The sequence below is a fragment of the Neolamprologus brichardi genome, chromosome 7, assembly GCF_056152115.1.
Source record: "Neolamprologus brichardi isolate AB-2024 chromosome 7, ASM5615211v1, whole genome shotgun sequence".
NCBI lineage: Eukaryota > Metazoa > Chordata > Actinopteri > Cichliformes > Cichlidae > Neolamprologus > Neolamprologus brichardi.
This window is the reverse complement of record NC_142110.1, coordinates 7417951-7444458: the sequence shown is the minus strand read 5'-3', so window position 1 is coordinate 7444458 and position 26508 is coordinate 7417951. Positions and strand designations below refer to the sequence as shown.

At 41.4% G+C, this 26508-nt stretch overlaps 2 protein-coding genes across 5 annotated transcripts in view; one reads left to right on the top strand and one right to left on the bottom strand.

Annotated features, from left to right (window-relative positions):
* Positions 1–1630: 1630 nt before the first annotated feature.
* Positions 1631–22698, top strand: man2a2 (mannosidase, alpha, class 2A, member 2). Of its 3 annotated transcripts, XM_087842960.1 has the most exons (24): positions 1631–1749; positions 2917–3899; positions 4278–4535; positions 4631–4775; positions 7399–7570; positions 7784–7911; positions 8258–8431; positions 8882–9068; positions 11489–11666; positions 11998–12200; positions 12686–12868; positions 13020–13134; positions 13231–13301; positions 13425–13590; positions 14608–14844; positions 15078–15200; positions 16646–16760; positions 17015–17148; positions 17228–17369; positions 17697–17830; positions 18081–18158; positions 18612–18806; positions 18915–19028; positions 19451–22698. In XM_087842960.1, the coding sequence occupies exons 2-24, from the start codon at positions 3768–3770 to the stop codon at positions 19601–19603; spliced, it is 3537 nt and encodes a 1178-aa protein (XP_087699086.1). In that variant the 5' UTR covers positions 1631–1749; positions 2917–3767; the 3' UTR covers positions 19604–22698. The 3 variants fall into 3 exon arrangements, with proteins under 3 accessions (XP_087699086.1, XP_006789617.2, XP_035763100.2); XM_006789554.3 differs by lacking the exon at positions 18081–18158 and having other exon boundaries at positions 19451–22697; XM_035907207.2 differs by lacking the exons at positions 18612–18806; positions 18915–19028; positions 19451–22698 and having other exon boundaries at positions 18081–18237.
* furinb (furin (paired basic amino acid cleaving enzyme) b) overlaps positions 21766–26508 on the bottom strand; it is a 101293-nt gene continuing 96550 nt past the window's right edge. For both annotated transcript variants that reach the window (XM_087842961.1, XM_087842962.1), the window contains exon 16: positions 21766–26492. In XM_087842961.1, coding sequence (XP_087699087.1) covers positions 25786–26492 — 707 coding nt within the window. In that variant the 3' untranslated portion in view covers positions 21766–25785. The remainder of the gene's footprint in view (positions 26493–26508) is intronic.

The window sequence follows — 26508 nt, the reverse complement described above, 5'->3', positions numbered from 1 at the left end:
ATTGGTATATATTTCCTATTTGGATTTTTCTGTAAGGTCTTTTACATAATTTAGTTGCAGGAAATCTAAAACAGCACCAGGGTCCCAAAGAAAAAAGGCCTGGCCTGAAATCAACAACAGCTGAATAAACATTTGCTCCTTCCTTTTGTGGAAAATTATGCTGTCATTACTGGTGGACTTTCTGGAACCATAGTATGGAAATAAGCTAGAAAGCTTAAACATAGCAAAGCACTTTTAATGTTTTTTGAGACCTTATAAAAAGATATTGTGTGTTGTGGCTGGAGTAAAACACATTTCCTGTAATTTCCTGCGCATTCTGCTCATTAATAACTGAAATGACAGCAGACCTTCTGTTTCAAAAAACAGACTTAGATAAGCCACCAAAAAACAACAGTGTAGCTCATCATCAATGCACCATTATGTTTTCCACACAGGGCTTTGCTGCTGCTGTTTACCTGCACTGTGGTTCTCAGCAGCTGTCACTGTGGCCTATACTCTTTGTCTGTTGGCATAGGACTTTGGCAGGGGTTACAACAGTCCCACTGCAGTAGCTTTATAAAAATTTCATAGAGATAAAACTTTCCAGCTACCTCAGAAGGAACTCTCTATTGCATTTTTTTTAATGCCTGTGTTTCTTATAACAAGGACAGCACTGGAAACAAAACAGGTGAATGCTGGTTATCTTTAATGCACTATCTATGTGGGTTGATTTGCTTTTAGTCAACCGTTAATTATTAGTGTCTGATGCTTAAAAGGTTCTACTGCCATAGTCCACTGAGGCATAGTAGGTGAGAAATGGACAGCTACTTTCCTCCATTTTTCAGTCTCTCACATGCATTAGTAGAAAAGGTCTTTCAAAAGGTATTAATAATTTTCAGAATTGAATTTGTTTAGAGCAAAGACGAAATGCTTGTACATTCTTGCTTTTTATAGGAACAGTAAAAAAAATCATTGAATCTAGTTTGCTGTGATGTTTAAAATGTAATAACAAGCAAGAGTAATTAAAAAAAACTTTAGTATTATCATAACCAGTTTATTCCTGTGCCATTGGCGCAGCACATAACAGACTTATTAGCCCTTCTACTGTTCACATTCTGTGCCTTCAGGTTCAGGTCAATTTTTAAATGGGCCATGGATTCCCTTATAACATATATCTTGTTTGTTTTAAGGCTTAACCTCAGTTACTTATGTCCACCATATATGATCACTACTATACTGTTTTACTATAACACTGTTTGGAGATTCCCCCATGATTCTTCAAAAACCTGCAGGTGCCTGTCTGTGCAGGAAGCTATAGGCAAATGTAGTGGGAACACCACTGTACATTTAAAATCCAGTTTCAGCATAGTTTCAGTTTCAAGATTCCCTAAAATCGCAACTGTCTTTGATTTCGACCCTGGATCTAATTTCAGTAGATATGGCTAAATAGATAACGGATCAAAGCCTACAAAAAATTGTACCTGTACAACAGTATAAAATGTAAAAATATTTCAATTTATGTGGACAAGGATAAGCGGGAGAGTGTGGATGGATTGATTTTTTAAAATAGAAAAAGCTACTTTCTAAATGTTTATTTTACCCAAGATGCTGGTCAGTCAGCAGCACACACCCCCTTTCCTCCCATCAGCCTTTGCAGCAGCTGCTCAGCGGCGCTAGCTGCTAAGCTAGTTTAGGTAATCTGTCAGCCTGCAGCTAAATCCACGTACACTGCTGGGCTTTACACTCTTCCGGAATACTCTCCTTTCATGGGTAACGTCAGATTTTATCATTATGAGACAAGGTGCCAAGGTCGTACGCAAACGGTAGTCGAGGTTTCGGGCAAAAGTGAGCGGTTAGCAGGGAAATATCAGCCACGTATTGTCTTAATGTTATCAGTCAATACTTGCTATCGCCCGTAATCACCGACATAAATGTTCAGCGGAACAAAACGACATATGTGACAGCTGTTTATCCAGATTTATCAGTAGCTTCGTTTGCAGTCCTCATACTAACCCTTTTCCGACACTTGAATCGAGTTCGCAGAGCTTCTAGTAGACGTAACTTGATGGTACATTTGACAGCTAGCGCTAGCTTTTTTTATTCGTAATTTTTAACGTTAGGCAGTAAGTATGATAATTAAAGTTTGACAGTCTCCGTTAATGTGGCTAAAAGATTAATTATTTTTTGAAGAATCTGCTGTCGTGTGTCTGAGCTTGTGGGAAATAATTTCCGTATACAAATATTTCACTGCGCTTAAGTTTAAAGCAACCAAGTGTCTTTTGGCTAGCTGCCCGGGGATAGCAAAAGTCTTTCAAGTTAAACCTTATCACACGCGTCAACCCTCAGTCAGTATAACGAAACGTGCAATTTAGGGAGGATTTGATTTTACATGTACATACACGCATAGACTGTGATGGCTTCTCTAGAAGCTAACTCTTTATATGTCGTCAGGTGAACAGCCTTAGGATCAGCTCTGCATTTCCACGTTGTCACATGAATGAGGGACTGTGGTTAGCTCCGTCGGGCATCCCAATAAATAAACCCCTTCATGTGGGATGTACTCTGGCCCAGATAGTCTAAGGAAGAATCTTCTTTCTTGTTTTTCCAGTCAGTCTCAGCAAATAAAAGTGCCAGGTCATTATCCAAAGTCCTTGCGCTAATTCTAAAATAGTCCCAGCGTACAAAGGGACCGGATTATGATCGTGGATTTGCACAGAGGAAAGCAACACCCATTACCGCTGTAAGGAAACCTGGGGCTTTCCATTTGGATGGATTTTCTCCCCCTTTGTCAGCTTTACTTGTCAGATCCAGAAAGAAATATCTTCTAACAGAGACCTCTTTACTAGTGCTTCTTTTGCTCAGTGACACCCTGTCTCTTAAAAAGTTTGGCTGAATGTCTATTTTGCAAGTTTTATTAATCTAAAATTTCCCTAACAGCTGAAGAAGACCCTCTAATGTGATTTCAACTTGGCACTTGTGATCAAGGACAGATTCGCTGTCCATGCTGCCACAGTGGATATGCAGTGACTCTGCTGCTGAGAGAGGAATGACATTTGTCTCATTGTAATTCCTGGAGCTGCTTTGGGAACAGTTTGGGCTTGATTAAAAAAAGCAAACAAAAAACCTAGAAAAAAACAAAGTTGCTGCTCAGAGCCAAGTTGATCTTTTTGTTCCACAGCCTGCTCTTTTACACTTTCACTGCCTAGTGTGCAAACTGTTACGGCCCTTGGGGCCAACTGAGAAAAAGGGGACTCTAGCTGTAGTGGATTAGACTCTGCGTGGAAAAGGGACTGGACCAAAAGAGCAGGCCCACAGCAACACGCATCATGCTGTGGGTACACTAGGTTCCCTGTCTGAACCGCTTCTGTGTGGCACTTTTTTTTCTCCTTTTCCTGCAATCTCATTGATTTGGATGGTTGAGCACAAGGGGGACTTTGAAGGAGACCACCGGTGGCTGTGGTTTGGCCAGAGCTGTCAGACTTCTTGCCAGCTATTACTGATTTAGTACTCTTGTCCACTGCTACTGCTGCTGTAACCTCTTCACTGTGGTCTCCAACATGGTGAGTGGAGGCTGGAAGCATCACAGGAGTGGAACTGAACCATTAATACTGGTCTAGTTGGTTATTTTCCAACCTTTTTTTTCTTCTTCTTTATCTTTTTTATTGTAAATGATTGCATTCCAATTTTCTGGACCTTTTCCTCTGTACTGAAAAAAACCCCTAAACTTCAGTCAAGGTCATTTTTTAAAAAAAATTGAAAGCCTGGAAAGAATATCGCTTCAGAGGAGGATGAAGCTGAGGAAACAGGTGACGGTGTGTGGAGGGGCCATATTCTGTGTGGCTGTGTTCTCACTTTATCTGATGTTGGATCGAGTCCAACATGACCCTGCACGGCGACAGAGCGGCGGGAACTTTCCACGGGTAAGAGTAATGACCCTTTCTGCAGCTTTTATTATAGCACATTTGTCCTGATTTTATTTTACTGTTTTTTTTCCAGTGATATACTACGAGCCTTAAGTCATGATAAGAAACATTCCTGCTTCTAATTCCTGCTAATTAGTCTAAATATGTTTCACCCTGTTTTTTTTAATTTACATATAAATGGACACCTCCAATCATGCATTTGTTATAATATAGTTGTTTACTGGTTGATATATTTTAAAAGTCCTACACTCCTTTGTTGACGTTTCTAAATCATCTGCTTTTCACTCTTAAAGCTATAACTTGACTACACTAATAGAGCAGAAGAACGCTAGTTTGATCTCTTGTGTTAATCCATATTTTTGTGTCCGTTTTTAGAGCCAAATTTCAGTCCTGCAGAACAGGATTGAGCAGCTGGAGCAGCTCCTGGAGGAAAACCATCAAATCATCAGCCACATAAAGGATTCTGTGATGGAGCTCACAGACACAGGAGCTGTCTCTCCCAGTGGCCACCTGCCATTCAGAAGTGCCAACGGTTCCTGGGTCCTACCCTTCGATGGTCGTCCCACTTTCCTTGCTGTTAAGCCACAGGATTGCCAGTTTGCTGTAGGCAACAGAGATCAACCAGACGTACAGGTTGGCCAGGCCTTTTGCGTTGTTGTAGCTACTGTAAAAAAACTTTAAGAATATTTTCGGGGTCTTACCAGTGAGTGATAATTGTTTTATTTTAGATGCTGGATGTGTACTCCCTCCTCAAATTTGACAACCCTGATGGTGGTGTATGGAAACAGGGCTTTGACATCACTTATGAACCTAATGAGTGGGATAACGAACCCCTGCAAGTATTTGTGGTCCCTCATTCGCACAATGATCCAGGTGAGTTACGTAAACTTTACTGAACATGACCGAGCGCTTCTTTAAAAGTTGGCTGCATCAGATTGTTTTTTGTGAGACAGTCTAAAAGACGTCTGAGCAGTTTGTTTCAATAGTTTGGTACTTTAGGACTTAACTGAGTGGGAGGCTAGTTTGTAGGGATGCAAAATTCATTCAATATTGGATTCATTTGTTCTCATTATTATTAGCATAATGCTGACATGACTGACGGCTTAGCAACAAACAATGGAATTAGGAAGATATTGCCAATGGAAAACTGGAACAATTTATAGATGGGATTGGCTGAGATTATATTTTAGACTGACATTTCCATTAAGTTTGTTTACCCGCCTGTGCCACATGCTTGATAACTTGACAGTTATTGATATGTTGACAGGCCAGAAAGACCTGCAAATTTTGTCCATCAGCAGTGGGAATAGGTTTCATTCTGAATTACATTATTTAAAACTTTGCTGAAAAGTTATAAACATGTGTTGTATCCGGCTAGACTGATGATTTAGTAACAGAAATAATCTCAGCTCTTATTGAAGAGACATGAAAGCAGATCTTATCTGAATTCTCTTAAAGCAAAGAACTGATATTAAGAGTTTAAAATGGGTTTGCGAAGGTTTTGATGACTGAATGCCAATTTAGAGAGCGAGTAAAAGGCACATATCAAACACTTGAAGCTGTTTAAGCTTCACAAATGAACTTTGAACAGTTTTGTAAGAGTCAGATTGGGATTTTTTCTACAGTTGTCCTTTTTCACATGGAACACACAGCAAGGAGTAGACTTCAAACACATTTGCACAACGGGGAATATTGTGCTTCACTTGGTGAGGGAGCTTCCTGTAGCGAGAATGCAGGAGGCAGCGCATGATTTTCTTGGAAGTTGTCATTTTGTGCTAGGTTAAAGCTTTTTTTAAAATTATTGTGGAGGTGTTCTTTTTGAAACCAGGAATATATAAAAAGAAGGCTTAGTCTGCTGTGATGACTAGGATGGAAAAGTTGAGTTTGAATGGAGTCACGGTATGAAATGAGCTGTGGATCAATTAAATTAAAAGTAGTGGAGAAAGTAGGAAGGAAGGCAGTGCACTCTTTCGCTGCGCTCGAGGTGAACCAGCGGATAGGGTCCTGCACTTTGCAAAATCCAGAGTTTAAAGTAAGAATGTGAAAGAAAGGGCACAACAGCATTCGTTTGCTTTCCACAACACTAAATGTGTTTATTTGTGAACACTTTGTCTATTGCTTATTTATGGAAATTAGTGTATACTGAATAGAATAGTACCTAATTTGCAAAATGACATTTCAGAAAAATTGTAATATAACAAAATAACTGCCCTAATGTCAGTAGATAAATGGAGAATTTTCATAGTGATATCTGCTATTTGAAATACTAGTTCCTAGTAAAAATGTATGAAATTTTACAATGCGTAGCTTTAAAGGTCATTGTTTTGGTCATAAATGGTAAATGGCCTGCATTTATATAGCGCCTTACTAGTCCCTAAGGACCCCAAAGCGCTTTACATATCCAGTCATCCACCCATTCACACACTGGTGATGGCAAGCTACATTGTAGCCACAGCCACCCTGGGGCGCACTGACAGAGGCGAGGCTGCCGGACACTGGCGCCACCAGGCCCTCTGACCACCACCAGTGTCTTGCCCAAGGACACAACGACCGAGACTGTCCAAGCCTCGAACCGGCAACCTTCCGATTACAAGGCGAGCTCCCAACTCTTGAGCCACGATCGCCCTTTATACTCCACTCACACACTCCACATATGCCAGACTTTACAGTTTTATTCCTCTCCATATTTTAAAGGTTCATATGTCATCCAGGGTCTATGTTAGCGAGCATTTCCTCTCTAAAATGTTATGTTCGTGTCGAAAAGTGACAGTACTTTTTTTCAATACTTTCTGATTTATGAGCTTCAGATCACCTCTTTAAAAAATCCTTTTACATGTAAAAGGCTTTTAAGTTGTAATATGTGATCAAAATGATTACACAGATGTGTAATGAATCAGTACTGAAGTATTGAAGCTGACTGTTTCCAATATTTACATTTCTCTTCTCTTCTGTATGCAAATTGGCACGTAGCTTGATAGGTAATGTCTCATTCGCATAGTTAGACATAGAAATTTCAGAAAACCTTTCATGCAAAAAAACGATTGTCTTAATGTGAGCAGTCAACTAGGGAAGTGTCTGTTCACCTCTAATGCATTTCTTCTGATTCTGCGTATTTCCCACATGATGTGGAACTTTAGTCGCTATAAAATGTATTAGATTACAACATGCAAAATAGATATCCTAGAGGAGCTTTGTGGGCTGCAGTGTACTATTGCACATTTAAAATGCAAAGAGAGTGCTTTTTAGTCACTTTTCTTAGAAACCACTTTACTAAAAGGTTGTAGAGGGGAACAGCTCTAGTTGAATAAAACATAAGTTTTATTTTTGATCCGTGACAATCCAGCACTGAGTCTCTTTGCGTGCGCTTTCTTCACGGCTTTGTATCAGATCTGTTTGGATAAGCATGGGTAGGAGTGAATTATTTCACAGTGTAATTTGTATGAATGTTTGCCAGTGGCTGTGCAGATTGCTCAGATTTGTCCTCTTGTGTTGTTAGGTTGGGTCAAGACTTTTGACAAGTATTTCACAGACCAGACGCAACATATTTTAAACAACATGGTGGTGAAGCTGGCTGAGGATCCTCGCAGGAAGTTCATCTGGTCTGAGATTTCATTCTTCTCCAAGTGGTGGGAGACTGCAGATGTACACAAACAGGAGGCAATGCGCAAGTTAGTCATAGCTTTGTGAAGCACACAGCTTTGCCTTTTATTTTTACTCAAAAACAGAGAATTCAATGAGATTTCTTTGATGTAGACTGGCCCTAAGTACAATATGTTAGACTGTGAAATCTTAAAAATAGCTCATTATCTCCTTAATGTGACTCTCCTTCTTTAGGGCTGGATTATCCTCACCTTGCTGTCTTAATCCTTTCTTTTTAACAGACTGATTCTCGGAGGACAGCTAGAGATTGTGACAGGAGGCTGGGTGATGACGGATGAAGCCAATGCCCATTACTTTGCCATGATAGACCAGCTCATTGAAGGACATCAGTGGCTAGAGAGTAATCTAGGTAAACAATCCTTCAAGACATTTTATTATTATTCAGCAGATATAATTTATATTCAGAGTAATGTTGAGGTAAAGTTCAAAAAGTGTCATACTGTCTCTGAAAATTAAGGGCTTTTGCCTTCATTCTAGTAAAAATGTAAAATTCTATCACTCCTCACACTGCTTAGTATTGAAATCCTCGCTCATCATCCTACATGCAGCAGATGTAGCCTCTAACTCAGTGGGTGCTCAGATGCTTTGTGCTACTTTCACTGCATCCCACTGAGAAGAGTGATTTCCTAAAAGATGTATTCCTCTTTTATCCAAGCATAAACCTGAAATACTTTGCTTCCTGCTTGCTGTCATAGGTATAACTCCTCGCAGCGGGTGGGCTGTAGACCCGTTTGGTCACAGTGCTACTATGGCCTATCTACTGAAGAGGGCCAACCTGACCAGCATGCTCATCCAGAGGATCCACTACTCCATTAAAAAACATTTTGCCTCCACCCGAAATCTGGAGTTTATGTGGAGGCAGGCATGGGGTGAGTGGACCATAACAGCTGATGTCATCTGATTCATGTGCTTATCTTTGTTAAGCTCATTGCCGAATGAGTCATGGCACTCGTTATGGCATTTGAAAGAGGAATTTTTGGAAGGACAACCAGTGGAAAATGGCCTCAGAAGAGCTGCCGTCATTATTTTTTCTGATTAAACTGGATGTCTGCCAAAGATTTACTGTTCATTAGATTTTAATTTGAAAAATTAGATATGCCAGATAATATCAATATGTTACTGTCACTATTTAGGGAGATTTGTGCTGTAATTAAATACTGTCCAGTGTTTAACCAGTGCAAGGTTTTGAAAATTAAACTGATAGCAGTTCTAGAAGCACTGATATGTGTGTGATCATCTTTGCTCAGAGCAAAATGTGCTCTTTCTGTCAGTGTTTCTCATGCTGGTGCTTTGTTGTCCTTACTTTGCCACCCTAACAGACATGGGGTCAAACACAGACATCTTTTGCCACATGATGCCCTTTTATAGCTACGATGTACCTCACACCTGTGGACCTGATCCAAAGATCTGCTGCCAGTTTGACTTCAAGAGGCTACCAGGCGGAAGGATAAATTGTCCCTGGAAAGTGCCACCAAAAACTATTGTGGAAGCCAACATAGCAGAGAGGTAAGTCTTCACTTTGTGGATGCTCACCGTGGAGCAAAAGATTTCATGCTTAATTTTTTTCTGGGTTAGATCTGTAGACCAGATAAGTGATGTATTAGCAGAATAATCAATAATGAACATGCTGTTATTTAATGGCTCAGTATACAAATGGACAGAGATTTGCAGAATATATGAGTGAGTCATGACCATATATGGGCTGTAACACGTTACTGTAATCCGGTCAATTCAGTTCAATTCAATTTTATTTATATAGCGCCAAATCACAACAAAAGTCGCCTCAAGGCGCTTCATAGATACAGAGAAAAACCCAACAATCATAGGTTACTTTTTCAAGTAATGAGTAAAGGGATTACTGTTGCAAAAAAGTAATTGGATTACGTTTACTTTCCCATAAGCATGCTGCATTACTGCATTACTAAACTGTGATTTTTTTTTTTTTTTTTTGTTTTTGTTTGTGAGAGTGTCTCACGACTAAGACGTTCGAGCATGCGACGTCCGTGGCAGCGACAGTACTGACATTACGTTAAGTTTGATAAATGTTAAAACAAATTTCTTCAAGTCAAACACTGTTGCATATAATTTAAATTTTGCTTGATGCAATGTGCATGAAGTTAAAAGATTAAAACTGATAAAACTATTTTTGAAAAGAGACTTTTTGATTTGATTCAATTTTATATGATGGATTATGTAGAAAAAATAGAACTGGGCTGAAAGGTCCATTGCTTTATTACATATTTAGGTTGTGTATCATGTTTTTAAAAAGTAGCTAAATAATAAGTAACTAATTAGAAGTAATCAGTAATTAGTAATTAATTATTACTTTCAAGTAACTTGACCAATGCTGGTCATGACAGCTGTAAATTACAGCTCTAACATACTCTGCTCAGTATATTGTTCTGACCTTTACATAAAACAAATTGGAGTAGACTAAAATGCTTGTTTTTTGCATAACATGCAAAAAACAAGCATTTTTGTTTAGAGTATAATATGTAACTTTTGACATTGTGTTGCTTTTCAGCCCAGCAACACACAGCCCAGGTTGTTTCGCTGTTGTTGCAACTCTATTTTCTTTAATGGTCCCTTTAAAAATAAACTCAGCTTGAAGTTGTGTCAGTAACAATAGTCAGAGAAGTTGGATGAACAGAGGGAACCAGACATGGGGCCAGATTTACTAAGCTGTACAAAAAGCGCAGAGTACAGTGAAAAGTTTTAAATAAACTTTAAAAACGAGTAATTTCAGTAATGAGCAAAACAGTCCATGTGATGCGGCACGGAACAAAAAACAGGATAAAGTCCAGTTTAAAATGTAAAACCTGTAGATTAACATGTTAAAACAGATTTAATTCATTTTAGTTATTGTGATTTAGTAAAGATAGAAATGGATAAATATTCATTTGTAGCACATTTGTAAACGATTGAAACTTGGTTTACAACTCATTCAATCACAGTCCACACAACATCATCACAACAGGTTAAAGATAGATATCCAATGGGGCAGATTTCACTGGCTGACTGACCCTGGTCACAGCTGGGATCCTCAATCTGTGTCTTTGGCTGGCGTTTATCGTGCTGCGTCACATATGCTTCTCTCAGGGAACAGCTGGGCAGTTCAGACCAAGGAATGACAGCGGAATGAGAGTTCATATGTTATGACCATTAGAGCAAAATCTTAGGTCAGAAATTGGTTGGACCAGGTGTGGCCCTGGAAGTGCTGATAGCTGTTTGCTGGATGAATCCTGATAGGTCAGAAAACGGAGTCATTCAGAGATTAATAAAAAGAAAAAAAACAACCCCAAAACATTTTTTGTAACACACACTGTATTAACTATATAAATCTAAAAACTGACCACCCGAATGTATAGAGGAACATACCATTATTGACTGCCTGAACCTGACTAACCAGGCATAAATGAAATGACTGCAGCTTTGCCATCTCAGTTAAAAGAAGCACTTATTCATTTATTGATTAAAGTTAAAGGAGAGAACGTGACAGACAGACAGCTCTTACATTAACTAGTGCAATTAGAAATAATCATCCTGCCTGAGTTATTTAAATAAGTTCCTCTTCAAATTTTTCAGCCTGACAGGAACAAAAAATCCATATGCAATAAGGCAAGGAGTAAAAATGATTGTCCATGCTGTGTCTGTTGCTCCTTTGGCTCTCAACCTTTAGCAAATCTGGGACATGGAGTACTGATGCTCTTGCAGTAACATTAAGTAGCCTTTCAAGGACCTAAAGATTTTTTTCAGAGAGGTGTTTCTGTGGAGAATACCTCCAGGGGTAATTTGATCATCGTTCCTCTTTCCTCTTTCCAAGGTCATAGTGACTTCCTAGAAAAGTGTCTTATGCAAAGCATAGAAGCTTTGATGCCAAGAAATATGTCCTAAGTGTCCCCTCTGCCTTTTTTTTTCTCAATCAGGGCACAGCTGCTCCTGGATCAGTACCGTAAAAAATCGAAACTCTACCGCAGTAAGGTGCTCCTTGTTCCTCTGGGGGATGACTTCCGCTACGATAAAGCCCTTGAGTGGGATCAGCAGTATATCAACTACCAGAAGCTGTTTGACTACATGAATTCTCACCCTGAGATGCATGTACAAGTGAGAAATTTATTTGTCAACTGTCACAAATCTTATAGCGAAATATTTTTTTCCTCCCCTCCTGTATTTCATCTTCTTCTTCCATCTCAGTGTGTAGTGTACCAAGTAGTTCAGCATTCAACCTTTCTCATGGTAATGAATCATGCAGTGGTATTTTAACTCGCTGACAGAAGAAAGAATCTGTCACGACTTGATGTCTGGTGCAGAAGATGTCATGTAAGATGAAAGGCACATATGCCTAATGTTGAAAGGCTTTTTATTTCTTGTGTTCAGATGTGTTTGAAAGCGCCCATTTTTTAAAAAAAAAAGTACATGTCTATCGGCTCCTCAGGCACAATTTGGGACTCTCACAGACTACTTCAGCGCCGTATACAAAACAAACGGCGTGGCCCAGGGATCCAGGCCGGCAGGCTACCCGGTGCTCAGTGGAGATTTCTTTGCCTACGCAGACCGTGAAGACCACTACTGGACTGGTTATTTTACCTCCCGACCCTTTTACAAGAGTATGGACCGCGTCATAGAGTCCCATCTCAGGTGAGGCAGATTTAATCACTAATATTGCTGACTTCAGATTTGGGGATGTGTTGGTTATCCTCTACTGGTTATTTGGACAAATTTTGGAAAGGACTATTTTGCACTGCAAAAAAAATTAAGGTGTGGACTCCAGTGTAAAGGGACCTACCTGTGTCTTTAACTTCTGCTATACAAATTAACCTGCAGAACAAAATGCAGCATCAAATGTTTTTGACCAAGTTCTGTATCAAGAATGTCAGTTGACACTTGCTCACAGTCAAAAAAAAAAGAGAAAAAAATATTGGTCCTTTTGCTCTCTAACCAATCACTGTGCCTATTCACTGAACCAGCAAAAACTTAGAGTCCAACTGGAAATTTTTGTGATGAATCAGTAGAGATCTCATAGTTTGGCCACTGCTGTAGTCAAATAATGTGAACGCACCTTTAGCTGACTAAAGGTACTTTAAAGGTCTCCCTCGTGATAACTATATGTCACTGTCCTTCAGGGGGGCAGAGATCCTCTACAGCCTGGCGGTTGCAAATGCTAGGCATGCGGGCATGGAAGGGCGTTACCCGGTTTCGGATTATTCCCTACTAGTGGATGCCAGGCGCTCAGTCGGCCTCTTCCAGCATCACGACGCCATAACTGGCACAGCAAAAGAAAATGTTGTCATCGACTACGGCACCAAGTAAGAAACGAAGGGAGTTAGGACGATTACCATCTCGCTTTTAATCTCAAGTCTCTTGTGACTGGCCTGTTCGATACAAATGTGTTGCAAATAAGAAGGTGTCTCCTTGAAGTGCAGCACTTAGCCATTCATTCTTTCTCATCCTACCTAGATTACTGCGGTCACTTATTGGTCTGAAGAGAGTGATCATTAATGCTGCTCATTTCCTGGTGATGAAGAACAAAGAGTTTTATCGCTTTTACCAGACGGAGCCTTTTCTGGAGACGGTAACTGCAAACTTCACGTACAAAAAACAAACGGACCTGCGTATTTGTGTTCTTGAATATTCACTGTGCTTTCTGTGTTTTATTTTCCTTCTATAGGATGACAGGCGTGCTACTCAAGACTCTATGCCTCAGCGCACTTTAATCGAGCTGGACCCTGCAGGACCAAGGTATTATCTGCATCATCTTGCATCTTTCATCCCCCCTGCACACCCTCCCGCCTTCTCTTTCACCTACTCCTACACCATCCTGTGCTCATAATTGCTTTTTCCTTTTTTCCCCCTCCCCATCAGGTACCTGGTTATGTTCAACCCAGTTGAGCGAGAGAGGCTATGCGCGGTGACCGTGTTGGTTAACACAGTCAGGGTTCGGGTGCTTACTGAGGATGGACAGACGCTTCCCGTACAGCTGAGTGCTCAGTGGAGCTCTGCGAGTCAGATGAGTGCAGAGGTGTTTGAGGTAAGGCACTGACTTCATTAGGATGCTGGTTTCTGCATAGCGATATAGGCATATCAGTAGCACAGTAGTATACAGAGACTCTGTAGAGCCACAGAACAGACTCACAACACAATACGAAGTCATTATGCTCAACTGAGAAGAGAATAGCTATAAAGACATTGAAAAGCTGCCAAGTTAGATCAGATTACTATCTGATAACATACAGGAGGTGGACATTTGTGCATTTAAAGTGGGAATATTTTGCTTTTATGTGAGTATAAGTCTTATACAATAGGTTTTACAGTGTTAGACAAGTTTAATTCTCTGTGTGTGTTTACTGTAACTTGGCCAGCGGATGAAACTCCACGAGATAATAACTGCATACATGAGTAAAAACAAAAGGCAAATTTTAAATGCCACGTTTTTGCACATGCCGTCGTCTTTGTGACAAAATGCTGAGTCATAGAGTTGGGGCAGCTGTAGCTCATTTGGTAGACTCATGAGGTTGATGGTTTGTGCAGCTTTGCTCACTGTGTTTGTGTTTTGAAGAAGAAATTAAGTTGCTTTAGAGAAAAGCCAAGAGGATATACTGTATGTAAAGTATATGATGTGTGTTTTAAAAGCACTTAGTCTTCTAAATAAAAGTTTTACTTCTTTTTCTCTATTTACCTGCAAGTTGTTACTAGGACAGATGTTCTTTTTCAGCTATTGAAAATTACATAAAAAATAAACTGCCTCAAATCATCTATTAAATCTTAAGGTAATTAAATTTTAATGTTTTTTTTTCCCAAAAAATGCTTTCCACCAACAGAGGCTAATGAATTTTCATTTTAAGTGCTTTAGTCAACACAGTCTTTCATAAGATTTTAATTATAGCACTGTTGCTGATATGTAAATGCTTTTAAGTTTTAATTAATGCCTTGTGGTCAATGTTTGCATTCCTGTGTAACACGAAGAACGAAGCCAGCATTTTAAAACACAAGCTGTTTGTGTTTTATTTTTATTCAAAATTAAAACTTTTCTCAATCCCTGATCCAGGCGACATTCATGGTTCGTCTCCCGCCTCTCGCTCTGGCTGTTTTCCATCTGTATGACTCTCCGGACTCACCCATGACACTACGTTCGGACACTCTACTCAGGCTATCCGGTCGGGGTGTTGCCGCCCGAGCTGTGGACCCGCTTCCTGTCCGCTCTCAGCAAGCCGACTCTCAGACCTTCTACATCAGCAGTCAGTCTCTAACGCTAGGCTTCTCTGGAACCACCGGCCTGCTGGAGGTTTGTATTTCCTCTCCTCTTACTTCTGTTTGACTTTGTATCTGTTAAAGTTTCACTGATCTGTTTCATCTTTGATCTGGTGGAGGAAAAGGCAGTGAGTTTGATTTGTAAACAAATCCTTCCCGTTTGATCAAAGTGAACATGCTATGTCTTGTTGTTGCGGAGAGAAGCTTTAATCTCTTCTCTAATTGTTTTTTTCCCCTTCTGCTCACTCTCACTGTTTTCATCTGCAGAGTATCAAACGCAAGGATGATCCTCAGGAAGTGAAGGTTCAGATGCAGTTCATGGTGTACGGCACTCGTCCTTCTAAAGACAAGAGTGGCGCTTACCTCTTTCTGCCAGATGGAAAAGCAAAGGTATTTACATGACTCTGTCACATGTTTGCTTGTCTCTCTAAAGCCTTTGATCGAGACTCCCCTGTGTATACTGTCACAGTGTCGTTCCAGGGAGCTCGGGGCAGGAATTCAGGCAGACTGGGTACTGCTTCATTTTTGCTTGATTTACAGACAGTAAGAACTTAGTTGCTGTACTGTATCTCCAACCCCAATTCCAAAACAGAATACAACGATTTGCAAATCTCATAAACCTATAATTTATTCACAATAGTACATAATATATATATATTTTAGATGTTTAAAGTGAGACATTTTACTCTTTCGTAAGAGATATTGGCCTATTTTAAATTAAATAGGCCAACTACAGGATTCAAAACAGTTGGGCCATGTTTACTGTTGTGTAGCCTCTCCTGTATAAATGTCTGGGAACCAGAGGTGACCAGTTTCTGCACATTTGGGAGATAAATGTTGTCCCACTCTAGCTTCTCAACAGTCCTGGATCTTCTTTATGTTATTTTTTTTATTTCATGATGGACCAAAACTTTTCAGCTGGTGAAACGCTTGGATTTTCAGGTGTGGAGATGTGGACATGGCTTTTATTTTCATTGCACAAAATGACCAGAGTGCAAACTGCCTCCAGGGCAAAAACAACTGCATAATTCTAACACAACTTCATGTCTTTGCAAGCATCTGCAGAGACAACATGCTAACACAAAGCTAGACAAGAGCACAGAGTGATGTTTAAGTTGAGTGAATGCTGACCCCAGCCCAGCAGAGTGTTAGGGTTAGAGGTTAGGGCAGTCACGTGGTTGCCTCTGTTCCTGTATGCTCGTGTTTCTGCAGCACAAACACTGTGGCGATCGCTTTGAAACCTCTTTGTGCTGGTTTTTGACTTTGCTTTGTGTTGTCAGCTTTGTCTTCATATGTAAAAACTAAAAGAAAGATCTTATGTGTGTCCTCATCAGGATTAGGGACTGGTGTGTGTGCGCGCAACTGTGGTCTGTAGATTTATGCTGTTAACTGGCAACCGTTACAATGCATTCAAGGTAATTTTATGGAATAACGAGAAAGTAATTTAACAAGTAGTGTAACAAATACCTTCTCTGGCAAAGAATCAAGTAAAGAATGTGATACATTGTTTGAGCAACAACCCAACACTGTGCATGATAAAACTTGAACCTGTATTTGTGGATGACACAGTGTTCAGAGAGAGCGATTTCTAGAAGTGTTCATACTGAGTGACTGAATCGTGCCTGTTTTTAATGCACTGCTGCCCGAGGGCCTGAAGATCACACAAATCCAGTATTGGTTGTCGGCTTTGTCGCTCGCGCACAGAGATTTCTCTATATTCTCTGAGTCTTTTGATGATATAATTTACTATAGATGAGGAAAAGTTCAAAATCTGCAATATTACATTGAGGAACATTTTGAAATCGCACTGTTTCGCCTTCCTTTTACTCTTTCAGCCTTACCACCAGAAAGAGCCACCTGTGGTGCGAGTTGTTGAGGGGCCTCTTTTCTCTGAGGTGGTGGCACACTACCAGCACTTTCAACAAACCATCCGCATCTACAATGTGCCAGGTAGTAACTACTCAAAACTGCTTAGTGGATTGAGCTCAAATTGGCTTTGCCTAGGCTTTTTATGTTTAAAGACACCAGATGGTAGAATACAACAACAGCCAGTATGTTTAACAAAATGACAATTTAGAATTTAATGAGATTTTTTTTTGGACTCTGTTGACTTTCTTTTTTTTTAAGCGTGAGGAAGCTGATATGATTTAGTCTTGTTTGTAGTGAACATTTCCATCTTCCTCTGACTTGTTTCGCATTTTCAGGGGTGGATGGTTTATCAATAGACATCACCACCATGGTGGACATTAGAGATCAGACCAATAAGGAGCTGGCCATGCGACTGGTCACTGACATCCAGAGTGGAGAGGTCTTCTACACAGACCTCAATGGCTTCCAGGTCAGTAGCATCGTGAGTAAAGGAGAAATAACAACTTGTATTCAGATTTATTTGAAATGTTGCGTCTGTTTTCTATTAGATGCAGCCTCGCCAACACTACATGAAGCTGCCCTTGCAAGCCAACTTCTATCCCATGCCCAGCCAAGCGTACATCCAGGATGGCAACTACCGCCTCACGCTGCACACGGCTCAGGCTCTGGGTGTCAGCAGCCTGGAGAGTGGTTTGTATCCCGCTACATTTTATTCAATAATGTGCCATTTTTCTTCATTTAATCTTTTAATGGAAGTTATCTTCGAAACGTGTGGTATTTTTCTTTGTTTACTATGCATTAGGACTCAAGCACTTAGCTCTCCCTCTTCTCCCTTAAGAGGTTCTCAGAGAGTGAAACCGTTTAAATCCGCACGTTTGTGTGCTGAGCTAATCCTTTTATCATCATTAGTAATGTTTCTAAATGACAGATAGCTCAAAGTGTTTGCATCTATTGACTCAAGTCTGAAAGTTCAATACGTGAGCTCAAGCTGTTGTCTCTGGTCCGCTCTCCCTTCAGGTCAGCTCGAAGTGATTATGGACCGACGACTGATGCAGGATGATAATCGTGGGCTGGGTCAGGGCTTGAAAGACAACAAGAAGACGGCCAATCGTTTCCGGCTGCTGCTGGAGAGGAGATCCGCCAGTAACAAGGTCTGTAAGATGACAGCAGCTGTGGTCTTTCCGGCACACCGTAGCTGGCTCGAGGAATTGAAAGACTGTGCAAGGTTGTCGGGTGCAGTGCGTGATTTGTTCTCCGTCTGTGCTATCTGTTAACACCTTTCCTCATATTGTTTTCCAGTACTCATTACCAGCCCATCTGTCTTTTTGCTATCCTCTCCACTCTCTAATTTTGTTTCCCTTCTCTTCTTCTTTTTTCTCCCCTTCACTCCATTACCTTCAGCACGATGGCTTCTTTGCCAAACTCTCGTCCTTGTTACGTTCTTTTCTCTCAACATTACTGAGTGACCGAGTTCAAGAGGTAAAGCTGTATCTTTAGTTATGGCTCATAGCTCCAGTTTTCCCCCTTCCTTCCACCTCACAGTTGTAGCCAAACCAGTTCATCTTTATGACAGCCCGACTGAAAGAAACAAATGATATCATTTATCAAGTAAATGAATGCACATTGGCAGAGAATGGAAGGCGTCGGTTGCAGTTTTATCATCGGGCTCTCCATCTAACCTGTCGATCACACGGGGGCGAAGTGTTGCCAGAGACGATGCATGTGATTTAAATGTTCACATCATAAAGTTGTGATTAGCACCGTGTCTGTCTGGAGTAGAATTAGAAATACGCCTCCTGCTCGGACAGAGTAATTAGAGCCCGTCCCTCATGTAGTGGAACTAGAGCATCTCTAGAGGTGACTCAAGATGCTGTAATAGTTCTGCGGTCATTTATCACAACTGTTTTAAAATCTGACTTTGCCCTCCTGCAGATGACTGACAGTGCAACAACCAGCTTCCCATCTGTACTCAGTCACATGACCAATGCCATGCTGAACCATGAGGTGTTGGCCTTACCCATTCTGCCCAAAAGACGCGGCATCCCTCCTCTACAAACCTTTGCTCCCCTCAAGTCCATCCTCCCCTGCGACCTCCACCTGGTGAACCTCCGCAGCATCCAGAGTCAGGTATAAAGACACATTTAAAAACAAACAAAAACGATTTTCACAAAGTGGAAACTTTATTTTAGACAGTTCATACTTTGATTTGTTTTTCGTGCGTTTGCATATGAGCAGCAGGACCCCCAGTCTCCCTCTCCATACACCGCTTTGATTCTTCACCGTCTGGCGCTGGACTGCAACTTCGAAGCTCAGAACCTCGGATTCAACTGCACCACCACTCAGGGACAGGTCAGGGTTGAAACTCACACGCAGGATAAAACTACTCTACGTTTTTGCATGATAAGAGGTTTATTTTGTAGCATATTTAAGATCAGCTGCATTGTTATTTCTGTCATATGTAACGGTTTTTTATCCTGCCTAATGACATTTAAAAAGAAGTAATTTTGATTCGACTGCCAAAGCATCTGTTGATTAAAGTAGTCCTTGCGACAGAATCCACGCTGATTGTGAGTACACTGACGATGATCAAATGATTTTTATTTATTGGCAGCGCTTTTTACTGCTGATAATTACGTAGTCAATTTTGTTGATGAGCCTCCTGTAGATGTGGATTTTTCAGTTCATCTTGTGCTGTGTTGCTTTTGCTTAAAATAAGTCTCCTGTTGTCTGTATTTTTCTCTGAAGCTCTCCTCCTTTTTCTCCCTGTCCAGCTGAGCGTGTCGGCTCTGTTTAAGAACCTGGACCTACAGCTGCTTCAGCCCATGTCACTAACTCTGATGCACTCCGGCACGCCTCTGGCCAACAACACCACCATCACCCTCGATCCCATGGAGATCTCTGCCTTCAAGCTCAAGCTGCGATAAGAATGGTGCCGATCAAAAGAAACCCTCTAAGACTCCTCGGACCAACAACCACCTCCCATGCCGAGCGTGGGCTGGCAACAGAGGGTCTGGGACTCTGTTTTTTTTGTTTTTGTTTGTTTTAAAGTAGAACTACAAACGCTACAGGAGAGATAGGGTCCACTGTAACAGGACTGACTGCACAGCAGGGGGCAGGCGATAGCCGTTACTGCAGACGGCTCAAAGAGCAGCAGAACCCGGGTGAACTTTTAGCTGTTCCAAAATGACAAAGACGGCCAGAATCACTCATCAGATTCAGCCGGGTGTCTGTTCAGTGTCGGTGGTCGAAAAATTAAGGGTTCTCCTTTGCAAGGAGTTTCTTTTTCTATCTCTGCTTCATCCTGCACTGAACTACTGAATGTAAATATTCAAAATGACAACAAAAAAAAAGAGCCCGGGACGCGTGTCACATCAGAGTGCAATTTGCAAAGCTTTATTTAGAAAATGGGTTCTTAATTTTGTTTTTCCCAGGTATGCAGTGAAGATGAAACAGATCAGTGTTTTGATTTTGAACCGTTATAAGGTTGACTGACATTTTTTTTCCCTCCTTTTTGACAGTCTCAGTTGCAGCAAAGAGAATGTGAGGTCTTTTTTTTTTTCTCTCTCTCATATCTCAACTCACCAGGAGACAGAAGCTGCGAATCCTTACGCTGCCCGATTCCCACTTTGGTCACTATGTGATAACCGTGCGATCATTAATCATACTGGCTGACTGTTTACCTGTCCAATGTTTCCCCTTGTAGATAGGAAACTTTTTTTTTTCTCTTCCTGAGCTTCCTCTTCGCGGATGAAAAATGTGTGGAAAGACTGTGAATTTCAAGCTCCCGTTGGTCGTTCCTGTGCTTGTACTTCACTGTTGAGAGTTTGGGCTGTACCATACTGTATGCAGTAGAAGATTAGACAAAGACTATACCTCATATACACCATGCAGCAGATATATTGGTACCTGTGTGTCTGTGGAGTATGTTTATGTGAATATATGAAGGTTTGTTGTTGTTTTTTTTAAATGGGAGCATTTTCGAGGTGTACACTTTCAGGGACCATCCATAATACTGTTGATTATCATTAGTTAATGTGGGTGTCTGTCGAGCAGTGCCTCATTTCACTGAAGGAAAATAATTCACATTGACGGGAAATATCAGAAATTAAGTGGTCAGTTCATCCGAATTATAAAAGCAAATACTTTTATTTTTTTATACTTCTAGTGGTGTGCAAACTGTTGAAGGATGTTCTTTTGATTTGCACCTTATATGAAGAAGAAAAAACACAACTCCAAACGATCAATCAACTGAGGCTTTGGAGGTATAATAATATGTGGCCATGCACGGTGTTTTTAGAAATCTGTTCAGGGCTTCTATTACGTTACTTTCATTATGGCAAGGCTGTAAAACTATCATCATCATTTCCAGAGCCCAAGGTGACTCAGTTTTATTGCACTTTTTGTTTTGTGCATTGCTCTGTCCAGATTCCCAGAAATATTACGTTCATTAAGACTTCGAACTGTAGCAGATCGTGCTTTTAAAAAGCTAAGTAGAAAAGAATGTTTCTCAATTTTATTTTATTTTGTTTCATCTAATCACGGATGGCACAGTGACTATTACGCTCCAAAATGTCGCTCAGATTTCTGCCACACCACCCCATTACAGCTATTTTAATTTGATTTTTAATTTTTTTTTTCCCCCCATTGACTGCTGCTTTAAAATTGCTGCTGCAATCTTGCCGCAGAAACAAAAGAGCACGGCTGATTTAGAGTGTGAATGTAAGACCTTCTCAGCTGCGAAATGCTAAAACTAAATTGTGGATCGAGGCTCGGGAACGCCCCCGAAAACAAAGGGGGGAAAAACATTTGCTTTGTTTTGTTATGATTGCTCGGTTTGGTTTCATTATTTCCTAAAAACTTGTTGCCAGTATACTGAGCAGAAAACAGGAAGCCATAAACATGTAGCATATGTTTTATTAAAATGGGTCTGGGAGCAGAATTTCATTGACATTTAAGAGAGATCTCCAAAGCTCGCCTCTTAATACAAATACTGCCTGCATAGCCACGCACTACTGAAGTCCAGTTATGCCTTTGGTCTAATTTGGGTGAACTGATTCCCCTCCAATGCCCAAAACATCAAGTCTGTTTCTTCAGATGAGCTGCACTTCTTTGTATTTGATCTCCAGTGTTTCTTACCCCAAGGCTGTCTCCAGCCTTTCCTACCCTTATTTGCTCTTTCACAGCATCCATAGATGATGTCATCAGTGTCCAAAGCTTAGGACAGACATCTCGTAGCCCCCCACCTGTGTCTTAGCCTCACCGTGTCGCGTCGCTTTAGCCCGTCTCTATATTCACTTTTCTTTCCTTTTTTTCCTCCACGGGAGGGCTGCTGCTTTTTGCTGCTCCCGCCACAATTCAATACTTTCTGCTCTGGCTCTCACAGTGAGCGCCGCAGAACCCTTCTCTTCCCTCCAGCTGCGGTTAACATTTCTGTCAGCAGATTTCACTTCATCTCGCATCGCACTTTCTCCCCGGTGTCTTATAACCTTGTCATAAACTTCTCCCCTGCTGTTTCGATGTGCGTCTGACTTTCTGTGTAAACGTCTTTTTTCTTTTTTCTCTCCTCTCTTGTAGCACTGTTTTTGTTTGTTCAGAGGTAATATATGAAAGTCTCTACTTGCATTTGTTATTCACGGGGGATTAACGCTGCAGAAGAACAAAAAGAGATGGGACGCGAATAAAGATGAAAACACAAAGTTAGACTTTTGTAAAGGCCTCTCTTTATCTTCAAATACTTCCACCTCCCACTCCCCATCTGTTTAATTCATTAATTAATATCTGGTTAATTAACATGCTGTTCCTAAATAGATTAAGTGATGATCAGCAGGGGGCAACATTGAGTCGGTGTAAATGTCTGTGGATGCTGTCAGTCAGAGAAGTGCAGCGGCATATCAACCTTCTTAGACTGTCCAATGCTTCACTTGTCAGCAGTCGGTCTCCCGCTCGGCATATCTGTCAAGGCGAGCATTAAAGTTCACACTTCAACTCACATGTAGTTAAAAGCAGCAGGAAGTTTTCCCATGTTTACCACTTTGAGGTGAAGGTGTTGATGGTATGGTTGACAGCAGCGAGCAGGAGTCGAACATAAAATGCTTCTTTGCTGCTGCTACATAAAAATGGATCAGGGATCTGGAAAAATGGTGCCTCTCCTTGCATTTTGGAAGGGGGGGGGGGGGAGGATATGACGGGTGACTTTATGATGTTCAGCACCAGCACAGATAACATGACCTGCTGGAATAATGAGGCCCTGAGTCCAGAGCATTATATTGTGAAATCAACTAATGAGGAGCTGATTCGTGAGTCCCGTTTTAATTAAGGGAATGTGTACTGTTGCCAAGTCTGGTTAGTCGACAGTATTGTCGCAGTACATGGCAGCTAATTACTACAAGCCAAAGGGCAAGGTGTGGGGGGGGGGGAGAAAGGACAAACAAAATACCCACTCCTACACACGAGTAATGACGGTGTGACTGATGGAGACAAAGGGCTTTCAAATTCATCCACTTTTTCCAAAAGGTAAAAAAAATAATCTACAAAACAATTTGCACACGCAATTGGTTTGGATTTAAAATGCAAACCATGACATGCAGGGTGTGCTGAATTGTGCAGCGAGTTCTCCCGGCAGATCTAATTATGGGCCACAAAATGAATGTACCTTTACCCATGAACCCAGTTACCTGCATCTCTGTAGAGAGGGGGGGGCAGCTGCTAATGAACAAAGCTGCTGCCGCCGCCCGCCTGGTGTTTTCCCCCATGCATACAAACCTCCATTTATATTAATTTAAACTTTAAGGGGCCCGCTAGGCTGAAGCTTGAGGGAACAGTTTCTTGAAGGCGTTCTTGGCAGCTTTGCTCACTGCTGCAACTGGATGGCAGGCAGGAAAAAAAGAAGGCTGGCACTCTGTTAAAGCTCAATGCCAGGAGTGAAGGAAACGCAGCGGCAACCCTGATATATGACCATGAAGAAGCGAGGAACCATCTGCTCTCTCTGGGATGTTTGTATGTCAGGGGCTGAATTTAAGATGCATTTAAAAAAAACTATAAAAGGTTTCAACCCTGGCAGTAAAAACACAGACCTGCTTTACAACAGCCAAACTTCTTTTTTTTTTTAATTAATCCAGCATGAAATTGATCTCAACACATAACATCCATCATCAGTTAAATAGTAAAAACAAAAAAGGATTAAAAATAAAAACAAACATAGAAAATTGAATCATTATCTTCCTATTTTTTTTAATCACTAGCCATTCTGGTCTTTTGGATCCAAAGGCTTTGATTTGGCCGCATAACTGCAAGTCTACGTCGTTATAGAGAGAATATAAAGCATGAATTTGTCCTTTTATGTTTGGTGTTCACAGCAGAAAGGGAGGAAGCTTCACTTTGATGAAGATGTTCTGAGAGAAGCCCCAAAATCAATATAAAGCACACTCTGGGGGGAAAATGAAGAGAGAATTATCTTGTTTCTCACCCGCAGTAACCAAGTGGCACAATGCTTCACAAGGTTAGCCAAGCAGCTTTTGGGCTGAGTGGTTAATGTCATTAAAAACAGTGCTGCTCACTGTAATTCGGCACATTTCTGTGTGATTGATGTACCATCTCTGGTGTCTGCTCTGCAGTGGAAATTCCCACTGAGGCTTGATTGAAAACAGAGCATCCTCCACAGTTTCCTGCTTATCAAACAACCTGCGGGGATGTTTTATTATGCTGTCCCAGTGCGCTGCAGAAATCCTCAATTTAAAGTTTTTCTTAGCATTAATGAACAGCGAGTCAACTTTATAACCCCTGGCCTGCAATCTGTCAGGTCTCTGATGAACGATAACAACAGCAATATATTAGAAGTCCACCTGAAGTAGAGGCCTGATGTTTGTATTTGAGACAAATTAGATATGCCTTAGATAAAGTAATGGAGTAAAGGGCCAATCCACGCATTTCTACACACTGCTTGGCACATGTGCTTCTCAGCCTCTGAATAAGGCCTTTACTTCTGGAGGTGCTTTGCTAAGCCTGAATAAATTAACTACTGTGATTCCATCAAGGTTACTCCGAGTTCTTATTAGCATAAATTAGTTTTTATGCTAGGAGGCGCTGTTTTTTTCTCCCCCTCAGGAACCCCCCCAAGTGCAGATATATAGTTTGAAATTTACAGATATTCAGTTCGACACTAGTATTCATCGATTTGGGGCCTTGACCTACAAATGCAATCGAAAAGTTTGCAGCTTTGTCTATAAAAAGCAAAAACCATACCCAACTTGGATTTGAGCTCCCTTTCAAGGTCAGCTCGACCTTCTCGAGTGCTTCCAGCACTCCCACTATTTTTTTTCTTAAGTCACTCCCTGGAGCTGCCCTTTTCATCACATGTGTCTCGGCAGATTCATCGCGACCTCAAATGCCTCGAGTAAACAACTTCCCTCTCAAACTGACCAGGATGTCACATAAAAGATCATCCACAGTGATGAGAGCAAAGGGTTACAAACTACAACCCAAAACACCAGAATGCACTTTTCAGTGGAAGTGCCCGAAGGTGCTGCATCAAGCCACGAACACAACCACGAGCACAGGAACACTTTCCTGGTGGTGTGGACTGTGATTTTGTCACCCTTGTCTCTGTAATGCTATAATATCCTGAGGCGTCAGAGAGAAAAGATTCCAATAGAAGCCAAAATATTCTAATCTTCCTTGTTTGCCTTTGCACGCCTGCAGCATATGGCCACAGGATAATTTTGAGTTTGCACTCTTCTGCAAAATTACAATTCTAATTAAAGCGCCATCTTTTTTTATATAAGTGGAGGAGTGTGAGGGTGTGGCAGTGCTCATTTTCTGGAAAGCACTCTGAAAAATATTTCCAAAGTAAATTAGTTGCATAACACATTTAAATGGTGACAAAGCTTATCAATACAACTGACATCAATCAAATAAAAGATAAAATACATGAAAATACACATGAAGCAAATAAATACAAGAAAAAAATGATTGGCTCTTTTGCGTTTGGATGGGGTGCCGATGGGACAGTAAGGCCTGCGCTTTGTGTTTTTCTGAACCTGTGCGAATCAGCTCCGTGCAGTCAGACCTGTCGTCGTGTCAGACACCACAACAGCAGATGCAGCTTCAGCTAGATTGAGCTCTGCGTCTTAATAAAAGCTGTTCTCTCGCTGTGACCGTCCACTTCCTCGCTGTCTGATTCAGACTCGTAGGCAATCATGTCCTCATCCGCCCACACAGTGGGGATTCCCTTGTAGCATATCCTTGCCTTTCTCTCCCGTCCCTGCCGGAAGCCAAAACCAAAGCCCACCCGCACCCCGTTCGTCTCTGAAAATCCAGAGGGCAATTTGGTCCTCCAGGCAGAAGCGCCACCTGAGCGTAACTGCAGCAAGAAGAAGACCCCGACAAAGGCAGCCAGGATAAAGGCACAGCTGAGAAGGGCCACGACGGCGGGGAGTTGAGTGGACGGAGCTCCAATGAGCCCTGGGGATTCCTCAGCTCCTTTGCTGTCGTGGTCTGCTGCTGCTGGACTCGCACCTTCTGGCTGCGCTCCGTCACCCTGGAGTCCTCCAGTTAGAGGGGATTTTCGCTGGACTTGGTTCTGGTGCAAACAGGAGGTGAAGACCAGATGGCTGTGAGGAGGGCAGGACAGGCAATCTGCAGGCCCGGTGCCAGAGCAAGTGAGACAGGCAGGATTGCAGGGCAGGCAGGCCTGGACGGAGGACAAATCCACCCAGTTCTCCAGAGAGAGGTTGAGGAGCTGCTGCCCCGACGTGAAGCCTGGCGGACACAACTTCACACAACCCTGCAGGAAGAGGGAGAAGCCAGGGCTGCACTCTGGATGGAGAGGGGC

Coding starts and splice junctions, on each gene's coding strand:
- man2a2 (XM_087842960.1), top strand. CDS start 3,768: ATGAAGCTGAGGAAACAGGTGACGGTGTGTGGAGGGGCCATATTCTGT. Junction 17,149..17,227: donor CAGACCTCAATGGCTTCCAG/GTCAGTAGCATC, acceptor GTTTTCTATTAG/ATGCAGCCTCGCCAACACTA. Junction 18,159..18,611: donor TGAGTGACCGAGTTCAAGAG/GTAAAGCTGTAT, acceptor GCCCTCCTGCAG/ATGACTGACAGTGCAACAAC.